We start from the raw sequence: 15,608 nt of genomic DNA, 5'->3' as shown, positions 1-15,608 counted from the left end.
CGTTCCTATCTGCAACAGCATTCTTCATCTGAGTCTAGAGGGCTCCCAACGCTGTATGAGCATCAGTAGTGTCCCAAAGAGCCTCCCTAGCTGTCTTCTTGTGCTTACGCACATGCTTCTTTAGCCTTCGTTGTACTTCCCAAGCTTCCAAGAGCTTTATCACACAGATGTTATAAGACTCTTGCTAGAAATAGCGGGCGTCCTCTCGGGCATAAAACATCTACATGACAGTGAACATAGCACTCATAGCAAGACTCGAGCTCTGTGCCCGCTCGTCATAGTACCGCACCATAGAAACATGGTCATGCTGCCTCCAAACTACCATAGCTGGATCCACCTGAGGAATAGATCCCGCTGCACTGTTGGTGAGTGAATCACTATGCTGCTAACAAAGTGTGCTCTAGATCTCAAAGGCTGACACTTGAGTGCCTTCCCAAGGGGTTCTTCTCTTAGACTCTGCTTTCTAGCCGTGGTACTGCAGTGCCCATGTACAAGCTGGGATGGACACTTGCACCTCATACCATGGTTCCTGCTGCACATGCCTCTGTATCCAAAAGTATTGGGGCGGCTTTGTGTACCCCACAAAATACAACACTCTCCAGAGCAAGGCAGGTGTGCCAAAGATACCCAAGAATGCCTCGTTCCCTTCTGGTGGGTAATAGGCTGCCATCTGTAGCAAAAATGGTGCAACTCTCATGAGAACAATGTTATAATAAAAAAGAGTTACTTAACCGAATAAGAAACTTATAAGGGGAGGAACGATGTGAGTATGTAATGAATGATTTACCATGATGCATGCACATTCCATACATCCTCACAAACTTAGGAAAATTAAAACTTCTAGCGACATAGATGGTGGCATACATACATTCTCTCATATATAACGTAACTAGTCGGGCTACACATTTCGTTGTTAGCGTACCTGCACAAGAATTTCATTTCAGCCCAGCCCCACAATTGTACATGCAGAATTGAAAATCTGGGCTCTAGGTTGCAAGTTAATACTTCCAGATATATATATCCATATATATATACCTCCGTATCAAAGCTACCTGAAAGTAAATACGTCCCATACACACCTATAAATATGCATAGATAGCCGTATCAAAGCTAACCAAAATTAAATACCTTAGTATATATATATGAGACATATATATACTTCAGTATCAAAGCTACCTCTCCCCTTAGACCACACATTGACAACTTGCGGTCATGCCACTCATCATCTTACCTTGGGTGTAGAGGCATTTGATCCATACATTACCACTCAAGTGAATGGCATCCCTACAATAGCATGTCGTATGGACGACGAAAATAAAAACCCCCATGTTAGTACTTATTTAGCCACCTGAAATCCTTAAATGGGCATAAGGGAAATGATCACTAGCACACCTTAGATTCAAATTTCAGATTTGAACACCTATATATATATATATAGCTATAAGTTGCTAAAGACTGTTTTTTGTAAAACAAAGACTTTTGTTTTAAATACACATATGGCAATAATGTTGAATCTTGCTCTGATGCCAGCTATAACAGAACCATCCAATCTATAAGAGCACAAGTACAATGGCAGCCACGGAGCGGTCGCACTTTCATACTTGAGCCCATATAAACTCGGTAGTCCGTCGAGTACCACGAAGGGTCTTGATTCGTCACCAAGATCGTACATGATTCAACATACATGCCACATGTTACATAGAGTTCACAAATACTTGCCATACATTAGAGTGCGATTAAAGTTATTACAAATGAAGTTCAAATAAAGTAGTAGTGGAAGTAAAGTAGTTTTAAACCAACATCTCACACCATTGTTCAAATACTTGCCAGTCCATGATCACAACCAACAAAAGCATCATAGATTAGATATATAAATAGAAGTGCCTTGCCCGGGGCCTATTGCTCGTCCACAGTGGGACAGAAGTAATTCTTACAATAGCCATGAAAGACTGTGTCATCTGCAATAAGTGGGAAATAAACCCTGAGTACAAGAAGGTACTAAGCTAGACTTACCCATCATAAACCAAAAAATAAAGTGACTCCAAGGATCATGCAAGGCTTTATAAGTGGAGCTAGCTTGACACCATTTTGCATAAAAAGCCACTAATTCAACTATACATTTTATAATTCGGTCATCAAGTTAATTATAGCTATTCATCTCTGGATTAGCAACTAACATGTGCCAAACATGTGGTATATCATTTAGTAGCATAACAATAGTAACCTTAGCCGGTGTAAGATTTTCATATTCATCAGAACCATCATATTCCATAATCCAATTACTACGATCAAGGGGCTCCGTCAAGCTTCTCACTATTCGGGAGAGACGGCGAATTGAATCGGTTGCAACTAGCTAGGCAGTATTCCTAATACAAACCCAGGTAGCCAAATCAACGGTCACCTTAGGTCAACTTTTGTACAACTCAGGTCCAATTCCCGGGTTCGATTAGCGCCGCACAATCAGGGACACTACCGGATGCAAGGTTGATCAGGACTCTAACCTACCCTTGGCCTCACATCGACTCCCCACACATCCTTACTACCTCCATTGTGCGCAATCTAATAGAACAAGGCCTGGCCTGAGTTGAGCTACTTGGCTTCGTGGTTAGAATGAGTTATCTGGCCAGCTAAGTGAGAGGCATGCGTTAAAAATGACAAGAGGGTCTCCAACAATGCGGTCCTTAATCCACACAGATGGAATCACATGAGTCAACCTACACATAGACTCCACTCAGCCTCCAGTTACATTACCCCATGGTTCTGTTCCACGATAGCAAATATAGCCAACCATGCTCTAGTATCCACCTATATCTCACAGTTGACAGGAAATCACCCGACTTCTATTGGTCTAAGCATTGCTAAGCATATATTTGATCCTGGACCTATATAGGGTTAAAGGTATATATATCTAGTCATGGTAGTTTTATGCATCAAGTGTTTCCAAATCAATTCTTACAACCTAATGCATCAAACATAAAGGACTCAAGTGATATTTTGTAAAACATAGGAGGCTTAAAATGCTCCGGGGCTTGCCTTTCAGGAAAGAAGTGGGTCGGTGGTCAGGGCACTCCGAAAATTCCTCAGTAGCTGGTTCCTCGCCTTTGGGAGCTGCTAGCTATGGTGTCTCATGATTCTCCTCCGCCTCTTCTTTGATTTCCAGCAGGGTTACTCCTTCAGGCGATCCTATATGTATGAGCATGAAATAAGATATCATGGATGCATAGATAATGACATGGATGATATGATATGATAAAATGCATACTCATAAGTGTCCTTAATAGTAATGTATTAAAGTGATAACAAGATAAATTTTCTTTTACTGAGTAGGTGCATATCTTCTCTCTAGTAATTAAACAAATTTCCATTTAAGCAATTTCTAGATTGCAACACAGCAGCCACTTGTTTTGACCATAACTGTAGTTTTGCACATCCAAAATAATATGATCTTGGACTTTTTGGAAAGCTTATAAAATTGTCTACAACTTTCTTATAATCATCATAAAATGACTCAGTAACTATCCAGGTCAAACAATTCAATCGTTTAGATCTGTCGAGAGGACAAACAAATCTACTAGCAGACTTTTAAAAGCTATAATTTAGGCCTATGACCATTAGTCCTATGACCATGAAATTTTTGTACAAGTTATATGAGTAAGTTATCTACAATTTTGTTATTGACAAGTTTCACAGAAAAAGATCATTATCATCATGAATTTGTCACCACAACAGAAACTACTCATGCAACCATCTTAGTTGAATTATAAAGCAATAATTAACTAGTTGCCTATAACCAATTAATTCCAAGCATAACTACTAATATCAACAGATCATATGCATCACAAGCACCATAGAAAACATCATGGTTAAGCCCAAATAATTTACTTATGTGGATTTATTAATTTCCTTATATAATAGGGTGATTTAGAGGATAATTATTTTCAATGATCAATAAATTCAGAGAAAATTACAGTTGGTTACATATGACCCCAATAGTCTACTGTACAAATGTCATGCCATTTGGATAAGTATAACAACCTCTACAAAAATGACAAGTTGCATTGGCTTATTGTAGCAAAAAATAGTTTAGCCTAGTGAAAAGTGTCAAACAACAGATTTCATATTTTCCTTACTTTCATCCTAGCATAAGAACTTTGTGTAGAAATTTGCATGATCATAAGTTATGTATTTTTACCCTAATTAATTTCACCAAAAACTAGCATTTATTTAGGGTGAAACAGAAGTACAATATTCCAAGTATGCCCACCATAGGTTTAGTATTTTCCTAGCTAGAGCATGCCATCACAAGACCCACAAAATTGGAATCACAATTTTAGCACTTCCCTAGCTCAAGTTATTCATTTTACATGATTGAAACAAATTTAAAAGCACTTTATTAGCTTAATTTAATTCCCCTAGAAAAATACCCCAAACAGTAGGTTTCATATTTTTATCAAACAGTACACTTCATGATGAATCCAGCAAAATTTGGATCACCCAATTTGGACACGCCGAACTCTAGATATGATTTTTGCAAGTTTGCTACAAAATCTATGAAAACAAATAAAGAAAATCACTCAAAAATCTGAAATATCCTACATACTCCCGGTCTATACACCCACTGTGGCTAACAGCAGGGGCCTGCGGTCAATGTGACCCTATGCGACAGACACATAGAGCAGGGGTGTGGCTTGACCGGCAGCAAACTCGTCGACGGCGAGGTCACTTGCATTGTGTTCCTCACACTCTTGCGTATTGACTGATACCCTTGGTTAGCCCAGTGGATCACCAGAGCTACATCACCGGCGACAATGGTGGCATGGCGGAGGTGCTCTACGGTAGGCTCGTCATCTCTGGTGACGATATGATCAGGTGAGCGTGGCTACAGTGTTAGGAGATCCTAGTGGAGCTCTAGGGTTAGGTCTAGGACACGGTGGAGCGGCGGTGTGCTCCGGCCGTGTACATGGCGGCGCAGCGGCGCACAGCGCACGGCGGTGAGGTCACCGTTCTGACAAGACGGCGGCCGAAGGTAGGTCTCCATCTTTGGGGAAGATGTGAAAGTTCTAGATGACACGGTAACGGGCACTAGAGGGAGCAAAAGGTGGTCGGTGATGTCAACGGCGGCGACCTCATGTGAGCGGCCATGGCAGACATGCACGGCGCGGTCGTGCGTTCCGGTGTGGTGGCGGTGGTAACTGTTAAACCGACTTCGGTCTTAGCATCTAAACCCTATGACGACGACCAGATGAGGGAGAGAGAGGTAGGAGGAGTGGTGGATAAGGCTGGCCATGGCGAGCTCAGAGCTCGGTGGTGCTCCGTGGCCATGGCGGCAACAGCGACGTGAAATGGATTGTGGTGGGTCAGGGAGGTAGAGGAGGTGGTGGCAAAGCTGTGGGTGAGATGGATTGTTTGGAGGTGCGGCAATGGTGGCGCGGGAGCACGGCTGAGGCGCGTGGTGGTCATGGCGGCTTGCTCCGCTCAGCTTCGAGCGAGAGAGTGAGGCAAGGTGAGGCAGAGAGAGTGAGCGCGCGTGGAGAGCGAGCGGGGATGCAGTTCCCTGTGCTGTTCGCCCTACCTTGATGCATAGGCCCAACAATGGTGTATGACGTCCATGCGGCTGACGTAGCCTATGGCCAGTCGGGCACGACGTCGCGCTGCCCCGGCCGGTTTCAGGCCTGCAACAGATGACTGACAGAGCAAGTTCATGTACATTTAACTCCCAAACGTGCTCGATTCAGTGAAAACTTCCCTAATACAAATTGTAGAGCTATCTAAGATCTACAACTTTGCTTAAATGAGTTTGGCCTAATTTGAGCTAGTTTACAAGTTACAATGCTCCAAAGTGGTGCACATTGAAATCGAAATCAGTTTGTGACGTAGTAAATTTTCCTAAGTCGAAAAACAACATTTCTTTGCTACTTGTGGGCCCTATTTGACCATGTTATGCACTGAATTAGCTCATGGCCCTTAAACAAAGTTTGTTACCCATGTCAAGAACTACAACTTTTATTAAGGGTGCACTACCATGCAAACACTATGCTATAGTTCAACTTTGGTCAAAGTAGGATCATGAAAAATGACATTATGAGTAAACTAGGACTTAGAAGCAAAATTGGCCCATGTCATGAATACTGTCGGGGACCCAATACTGGGGTACCCAAAGAGGAGGAGCTAATAACCATCAAACATTGATGATTTTGAATAGACAAGAGCACGACTACAACTCTTGCCTAAATGACCAAGGGTAGACTCCCCCTCACCCAACGTCCGGGGGCTGGCTCTGCCTCAACGTCTGAGGGCATACTCTGCCTTGCCTTAACCCCAGGGGCTGGGCTCCGCCTCGCTCGACGTCCGAGGGTAGGCTCTGCCTCCCCCAACATCTGAGGGTAGGCTCCGCCTCGCCCGACGTCTAGGGGCAGGCTCTACCTCGCCCGACGTCTACGTGCTGCTCCTTCATAACTATGTGCATGTTAAGGCAGGGCACTCAAGTCAACCGCAATATCGAGGACCATACCCTGCACTCCTATAGGAAAGTAGCGTCAGGATATGACAAGACAGGTGCTTTAAGGCCCTTCTGGGCGTGTCAGAGCTCAAACACTGTTGTAGGCACTGACATTTGTTTTACAGTGTTGTGGGCACCACCATTGGCCCTCGGGCACGGATCCTGATAGAACCATATGACAACTGCTATGGTCCAAGAGATGACTCACATCCTCTACAGTGACAGGCATGCAATTACTGCGCCGTCCGCTCCCAATGAGGTTGTAGATCAACACCCCAGTCCATCGCACCGCCCACTAGGGCAGGATGGGACATGACCACTTGCTGATCAAGTCAGAGCATGGCATCATCAATGGATAGACACCCAGCATGGAGCTATCCCTAGCATTGTCTGCCATGTCAGCACGACTGGCTTAGAGGAAAAGGAAGACCCAGCACCTTTGAAGGACCTTCTTTGCCTCTGGTTTTTCTTCTTTCTTCCATCTATAATCCCTGCTTCCTCTTGGTCTATAAAAGGGAAGGCAGGACACCCCACTAAGGGGATGGATCGATTCCACACACATCACACATAGCTAAGCAACAACCGAGCTCTCAGCGCTAACTCGACCTCTCCATCAGAGACTTGGGACATGTCCCTCTCTCACCCATTTGTACCCCCTATTATGAACCTTTCAGTGCAAATAACATGAGCAGCAGCCATGAACTAGACATAGGGACATTCTGCCTGAACCAGTATAAACCTTGTGTCTTTTTAGCACACCATCTGGGCCAAATGCGTAATAAATACAAATTTACTCATTGGTGTTTACTCGAAACACCGACAGTTGGGGCACCAGGTAGGGGACCTTTGTGAGTTCCGACATCAACATCAAGCCATGGATGGCTAGCCACAGTATCAGCTGGGTCCCAGGCACACACATGTGCTTCGGGGACCTACACTTCATCATCATGGTGGGAGGAGAGTTGGCGTTGGCTCACGCCGCCATCCAACCTCTCCCCTCCATCGGCATCGATTACGGGAGGCTTGAGCGTCGGCTTAGCGTCTTCATGGGACCCCAGCCATCCAGGGAGGACCCATGCCGCCTCATCATCTTGGACACCACCATCATGGTGTGGCTCATCGGAGGAGAACCCCTCTCTCCGAAACACCCAACATGGAGTGCCCCGACAGTGCTTCCGTTCGGTCTCTGCAACGCTGCGGCGACCGTTAGCCACCTTGTGGCACAGTGCATGATCCCATCCCCCGTGGACAATGAGTTCATGGGGGTGATCGAACAAATCACCGAATCTCTCCACGACCTCCTCGCAGAGGAGCCAGGGTCACCCTCTGGCTCTGACTCTAGCAGGGGGAGCCATCACCCCTCTCGAGAATGCTTCATGATGGGAACCCTAGAGGGACATGTCAAAAGTGTCTTCGAGGAGGAGGCTACCCCGGCAGACAACCTCGATGACAAGGTCGAAGGGGAGACAGCGGCCTCACCTCACATGGTGGTGGAGTAGCTAAAAGCTTGACATCGGGAGATCGAGGAAGCATGACTCCAGCTTGAGCAGGAATGCGTGGAGCTTGATCGGGAGATCGAACGCCATAGAGACGGTGGGCACGCATGCTCCATGGCCCATGTTGTAAACTAGAGGATCATTGCCGATGATGAAGCCCTTCCTCGCTTTGCCTGGGCAAGCCAGAACATCGCCGCTACAGCAGACTTGCTCCATGGCCTTCCAGAGGCCGCGATGCCCGAGGACCATCGAGCCCACCATGAGATTCGCATGCTACTCGAGCATGCGGTGGCGTAGCAGGCTGAGAGCTCATTGTCTCGACGACGCGAGCTCGATGCCGGCTATCGTACACCATCGGAGCGCCCCGATAGGGACACATCGGTCCACCAGGCACCGCGAGATGGTAGGTAGCTCACCATGGTTCTGGTGCACCAGCATCTCGGTCGCAACCAAGATGCATGGAACACCCTTGATGCCTGCAAACGTGCCTACAACGACCTAAGAGAGGGAGGCAGACGCAGCTATCACCCTCACCATGGCGGACACTACGACAGCAGTGAGGATCGGAGCCCAAGTCCTGGCCTACTGGGGCCTCAGGCCTTCGGCCGACAGATCCTCAACGCTGACTTCCCGCCAAGGTACCGACCACCAACCAATATTCTAAAGTATGCTGGGGAGACAAACCCCAGACTATGGCTCGAAGACTATTGGCTTGCCTACCAAGCTGGTGGTGTGGATAATGACGATTTTATTATTCACAACCTTCCACTGTTCTTGGCCGATTTGGCATGGACATGGTTGGAACACCAACTGTCCAACAGAATTCAGAGTTGGGCGGACCTAAAGGAGATCTTTGTGGGGAACTTCCAGGGCACATACAAGCCCTGGGAAATCATGGGACCTCAAAAACTGCTAATAGAAGGCTGGTGAGACCCTCTGGGGTACATCCGACACTTCTCCCGGCAGTGCAATGAGCTACCTAACATCACTGATGCCGATGTTATAGGTGCATTCCTATCTAGGACCACCTGTGAGTCTCTAGTTCACAAGCTAGGATGCAAGGGCCCATGAATGAGCAAGGAACTCCTTGATATCACCACCAGCCATGCCTCAGGTGAAGAAGTGGTTGGAGCAATCTTCGATCACCTCGATGGCAAGGCAAGGCGAGATGAGTACGCCGGCGATGGCGCCTCCAATCGTTCTGCCAAAAAGAAGAACAAAAAGCAACAGCGTGAGGGCTCGCTTGTGGCCACCATTGACTAGAAGTGCGGTCGAAAGCCCATGGAGGGCACTCCAAACCATTTTGAAAAACTACTTGAGGAGCCATGCCCAAACCATGCTTTCCCGATCAAGCATCTATACAAGGACTGCAACCTCATGTGGCGGTTCTTGTCCGGAGGTTCCAACAAAGGGGATCATGGAAAGGACCCTACCCCCACCGTGGATGACACCGAGGAGAAGGACGATGACTTTCCAACACTAGATGGCTGCCTCATGATCTTTGGAGGATCAGAGGCCTATGACTCCAAGTGCCACCAGAAGATCACTCGCCGCGAGGTCTATGCGACCAAACTAGCCACACCAGCCTTCCTCCAGATGTCTGAGTCCACCATAACCTTAACCAGACCGACCACCCGGATAGCGTCCCATAGTCAGGGAGATATCCGCTCATGGTCGACCCGATCATTGGTACAAAGTGCCTCACCAAGGTACTGATGGATGGGGGCAGTGGCCTTAACATCCTGTACGTCGAGACGCTCGACGCCATGGGCATCGACCGAGCGCGTGTCTGGCTAACCGGAGCACCTTTTCATGGCATTGTTCCTAGAAAATAGGCCATGATGCTCGGGTAGATCGATCTGCCCATCACCTTTAGGGGTCCATCCAACTATAGGATCGAAGCCCTCACCTTCAAAGTGGTTGGGTTCCATGGAACCTACCACGCCATCTTGGGGCGACCATGTTACACAAAGTTCATGGCCGTCCCCAATTACACCTACCTTAAACTGAAGATACCAGGCCTAGGCAGGGTCATCACCATCAATACCTCCTTTCAAAGCGCCTACGAGTGTGAAGTCGAGTGCTGTGATCACGCTACAGCGATCATAGCCTCCGGAGAGCTCGCGGACATCAGGAAAGAGGTCACCGAAGAAGCGCCCGATCCCAAAGGGTCGACCAAGTCCTTTGAGCCAGCAGAAGGCTCTAAGGAAGTCCTCATAGACCTCGAGAGCACCAAGGGAAAAATGGTGCGCATTGGTACCACGCTTTCCTCCGAATAGGAAAGCGCGCTCACCGGCTTCCTCTACACCAATAGAGACATCTTCACGTGGAAACGTTCATACAAGCCAGGCATTCTGAGGGAAGTCGCCGAGCACACCTTGAAGATCCACCCAGGCTCTAGGCTGGTGAAACAACGCCTACATCGCTTCGACGAGGGGAAACGCAGGACCATCGACGAGGAGATCGCAAAGCTTTCAGCGGCCGGATTCATTAAGGAAGTGTACCACCTAGAGTGGTTAGCCAATCCTATTCTTGTACGAAAGAAGAGTGAGAAATGGAGGATGTGTGTTGACTATATAGGTCTCAACCAAGCGTGCCCAAAGGATCTGTTTCCTTTGCCGTGCATAGACCAAATAGTTGACTCTACCTTGGGGTGCAAAACCCTCTGCTTCTTTGATGCGTATTCTGGGTACCATCAAATCGTGATGAAAGAGTCCGACCAGCTCGCAACATCTTTCATCACCCCCTTTGGATCATTTTGCTATGTCTCAATGCCATTCGGTCTGAAGAACGCTGGGGCTACATACCAGCGTTGTATGCTTAAGTGTTTTGGGGACCTCATCGAGCGGACCATTGAGGCCTATGTCGATGACATCGTGGTCAAGTCCAAATGGGCTAACCACCTCATTGCCGATCTTGAGCAAACCTTTGCAAAACTCCGAGCATACGACATCAAACTCAACCCTGAGAAATGTGTTTTCGGGGTCCCAAGGGGCATGCTGCTTGGTTTCATCGTCTCCGAGCGTGGCATCAAAGCCAACCCGGAGAAGATCTCGGCCATCACGAGAATGGTCCCAATTCAAAACATAAAAGGGGTACAGCAGGTTATGGGTTGCCTCACCGCGCTTAGTCGCTTCATCTCACGCCTTGCCAAATGAAGTCTCCCCCTTTATCGACTTCTGAAGAAAGCCGACCGCTTCGAGTGGATGTCCGAGGCTTAGGAGGCACTTGACACGGTCAAGCAGCTTTTGACGAAGGCCCCCATCTTGGTTCCTCCAACTGACAGAGAATCCCTTCTGCTCTACATAGCGACCACCACACAAGTGGTCAGTGTCGCCCTGGTAGTAGAGCAAAAAGAAGAGGGGCATGCCCTCAAAGTACATCACCCTATGTACTTCATCAGTGAGGTCCTATCAGACTCAAAGACCTGCTACCCCCAAATCTAGAAGCTCCTATACACTGTACTCATCACCAAGAGGAAGCTATGCCACTGCTTCGAGTCACAACACATGACAGTCATGATGTCCTTCACCCTCGGCGAAATGGGCACTCGAACTGATGGGTCAAGGCATTACTTATGCCACCCAAATGGCCATCAAGTCCCAGGTGTTAGCTAATTTCATCGTGGAATGGACCGAGGTCCAAATGCCACCGGCAGTCGTCGATCAAGAGTACTGGACGATGTACTTCGATGGATCGTTAATGAAGAAGGGCACTGGCGTAGGGCTAGTCTTCGTGTCACCCCTCGGAGTACGCAAGAGGTACATGGTTCATCTCCATTTCCCCTCCTCCAACAATGTAGCCGAATATGAGGCGCTCATCAACGGCCTACGCATTGCCGTCGAGTTGGGCATCCGATGTCTCAATGTTTGGGGAGACTCCTAGCTGGTCATCGATCAAGTCATGAAGGAGTCAAGCTACCACAATGCCAAGATGGCCGCATACTACCAAGAGGTCTACCGGTTGGAGGACAAGTTCGACAGCCTTGAACTCAATCACATCCTGAGGCATCTCAACGAGGCAGCTGACGCGCTTGCGAAAGCTGCATCTGGCCGAGAGCCGGTGCCAACAGGCATCTTCGCTAGCGACCAGCACAAGCCCTTGGTTCTCTATGAGGAGTTAGAATAGGGTGGTGATGGTCCGTCCAATCCTGGCCTGGGGGCTGAACAACCGTTGGCTACATTTGGCTCTGAAGTCATGGAGCTCGAAGAAGATCCAGCAACAGAGCTGGACCCTTTGGTCGACTGGAGAACACTCTACCTCAACTACCTCCTCCATGACACACTGCTGATAGATAGGATGGAGGCCCAATGGCTCGCGCATCATGCCAAGTCATTTGTTCTTGTGGAGGGCGAACTCTACAAGTGAGGCCACACCAAGATCCTAAAGCACTGCATCCCCTTCGAATAGGGGAAGCATTTGCTAAGCGATATCCACGGTGGGGTCTGCGGTCACCATGCCGCACCCAGAACCCTGGTTAGAAACGTGTTCTGATAGGGCTTCTACTGGCCTACCATGGTAGCCGATGCCAAGCAAATCGTACACACCTATGAAGGGTGCCGGTACTACGCTCGACAGACTCACCTACTGGCCCAAGCACTCTAGACGATCCCCATCACCTAGTCATTCATAGTCTTGGGACTCAATCTAGTTGGACCACTCAAAAAGGCACCCGGGGGCTACACCCACTTGCTTGTCACTATTGACAAGTTTACAAAATGGATAGAAGCTTGGCTGATCTCTACGATCAAATCCGAGAAGGCCGTGCTATTCTTCCTTGACATCGTCCATCATTTTGGAGTCCCAAACTCCATCATCATGGACAACGGCACACAATTCACCAGAAAGAAGTTCCTTCGATTCTCCGATGAGTACCACATCCGGGTCGATTGGGCCGCCGTTGCGCATCCCCAAATGAACAGGCAGGTTGAGCATGCAAACGACATGCTGCTTCTAGGCCTCAAGCCTAGGATCTTCAACCGGTTGAACAAATTCAGCGCACACTGGGTCGCTGAGCTTCCTTTGGTACTCTAGAGCCTGAGGACAACCCCTAGTCGAGCCACTAGCTACATGCCCTTCTTCATGGTCTATGGTTCCAAGGCCATCCTCCCAACTGACCTCGACTATGGAGCGCCAAGGATCAGGGTGTACGACGAACACGGAGCCGAGGCATCCCACGAGAATGCCATGGACCAGCTGGATGAAGCTTGTGATGTTGCCCTCCTCTATTCGACCAAGTACTAGCAGGCGTTATGATGGTACCACGGCCAACGGGTACGGGGCTAAGCCTTCAACATGGGGACCTAGTCCTCCGCCTCGTACAGAGCAACAAGGACCACCACAAGCTCTCCCCATCGTGGGAGGGACCATACGTCATTGTGGAGGTACTCTGGCCAGGCACCTACAAGCTAAAAACCATCGATGGCAAGGTCTTTATCAATGCCTGGAACATCGAGCAGCTACGTCGCTTTTACCCCTAAATAAATGCATAGTATCTCTTATCAGTTTTATCATCAAAATCCCTGATCTTTCATGACATCCGACCCCTGCAAGTGCGAGGGGTCAGACCTCACTTGGGGTCTAGTATGAGTACATTTATCTTACAAACATTTTCTATGCTTTCCCTCTTTTCTCATAGTAAGTCCTAAGAGCTAGGATTTTGGGAACAAGCTCTAAGTAAAACTGGGCAGACTGCGAGACACCCACGCCCCAGCGGCTACTGTGCTTTTATTCACCAGCGAGATCAGAGCTTGCTCACCCGAATTCTGAGCTTTTATGACCTTAACTATGGGAAGGGTCAGAATGCACTAAACCTCTTTTGCAAAAAGAGGGAGAAGAGTTAAAAGATTGTCTGCCATGACAAAGAGCTCATCCATTTTGCGCAAATTCGACACTTGGCTTACCTTCTTAACCAAATTCTTGTGCGGGATACACTCATCCTCTATTTCACAGGAAAATCTTATCTCAATAGGAAACACAAGTCGATCGGATGGCTTGGCCACTATCGAAGAAACGGGTCGATCGAACAGCTCAAAGCCACAGCTAGGAAATAAGCACCATTACTTACTCACATTACATATTAAATTTGTCACCAGGCCTCCAACCCTAGCAACGGTAGGGGATCGGACATCGCTCGGGGGCTAGCAAGAAAGTCTACTCGCTAGACATTTCTCTTTGCCCGACCACTCCTTACATTTAAAAATTGGAGGTGCGGTGTGTGGGCATAAACTTTGAGTAAAACTGGGTGAACCGCTAGAACCCTATGCCCCAGTGGCCATGGCATTTTTGTTCACCAGCGTAATCAGAGTCTTTGTCCCCGCACTCCAAGCTTTAGCATCCACCTTCTTGAGAAGGGTTCAGAGGGGCCTACTTGCAGAATTTCCATCAAGAAGAAGCTGTCAAGACGCCCAAGCTGATTGAACAGAAACGAGAGACGGAAATGAACAACTGGGATGCTCGTGCAATTTACACTGGCCCCGTCATGAACATCGGACCTGAACCCCGCACGGACATATCCGGTAAGAGCCCCCAGAACCCGTCACTCGTGCCATCGAGGTAACATTACCGACCCCCACAACTTCTTTATGCTCATCCATTCAATCATCCCATACATCTGAACGTTGCACGTGCGATTGCTGCATCGCAACGCTTCGCATCACGTCACGAAGTGGTACTCGTCTCATTCGATATGAATGGTGACAGACCAAGGTTCGAAGGCTGGCCCACGAAGGGCTTAAGGCCGCCTCGCGTCAGATAGAGCCAGGGGAGAAAAACCGAGATGAACCCCAACGGCCTTGCCTGACCCTGCTTAGAAGCGGACAGGGACAACTCGACCTTTCTCATTCGATTCTAACCTCGAGCCAAACCCACAAAATCTCCATCGAGGAGAGGCCAACGGGCCACCCGAGCCTATCGAATGGCTTGGGCATCTGCCAAGGGGTGGGTCAAGAAATAGTGGAATGCCACATGAGGGCTCTACCGACCCTGTCAGCGGATGATGGACCCAGATTCCACTCGAACATGCCCATTAGCGAACTCATTGAGCGCGACACTCGAGCCGTCGAGGCTCGTTCGTGCATGTCTCCGCCAGTGCGGGGAGAAGCATTCTTACAAAAATCTTAGAGAACATCCCTGAGAAAGAAGAAGAGAAGCCATTAGAGGAAGAATCCTAGATAGCTAAACCCGAATCTTTACCAGACCCATCACCAACTTCAGCGATCCCAAATCCTGAACCACCGGAAAAAGGAGGAAACTCCAATTTTGGACTTCAAGCTTGAATTCGAGGATGAACATTTTGTAGAATATGGAAATACCTCAAATTACCATACCATGAGGAGACCCTAGAAGTCTAGGAAATCATCATCCAATGAAGAACCTTTAAACCCTTCTGAGGAAGCTTTCCTTAAAAAGACTACGAAAGAGCTAGTGTCTATTATAAGCAATGAATGGTTAGAAGAATCAGTGCTTTCCTCTGACATGATTCATTTAGATTCACCTTCTATATCCATTCATTGCCAAATTAACAAAGCTCCTTTTGATGCTCTTTACAATCCTGTTGTGGGTGTTAATATCATTTGTGCATCTTTTGCTCATGATTTATTGAAACACATGCC

At 47.9% G+C, this 15,608-nt stretch overlaps 1 protein-coding gene across 1 annotated transcript; it reads left to right on the top strand.

Moving 5' to 3' along the window:
- The first annotated feature begins 11,928 nt into the window (after nt 1-11,928).
- Nucleotides 11,929-12,363, top strand: LOC136480387 (uncharacterized). Its single transcript, XM_066477946.1, has 2 exons — nt 11,929-12,067; nt 12,191-12,363. The coding sequence occupies exons 1-2, from the start codon at nt 11,929-11,931 to the stop codon at nt 12,361-12,363; spliced, it is 312 nt and encodes a 103-aa protein (XP_066334043.1).
- Nucleotides 12,364-15,608: the final 3,245 nt, after the last annotated feature.

This window comes from Miscanthus floridulus, chromosome 9, assembly GCF_019320115.1.
Source record: "Miscanthus floridulus cultivar M001 chromosome 9, ASM1932011v1, whole genome shotgun sequence".
NCBI lineage: Eukaryota > Viridiplantae > Streptophyta > Magnoliopsida > Poales > Poaceae > Miscanthus > Miscanthus floridulus.
Note: the sequence above shows the minus strand (reverse complement) of the source record. Positions and strands in the feature narration are given on the sequence as shown.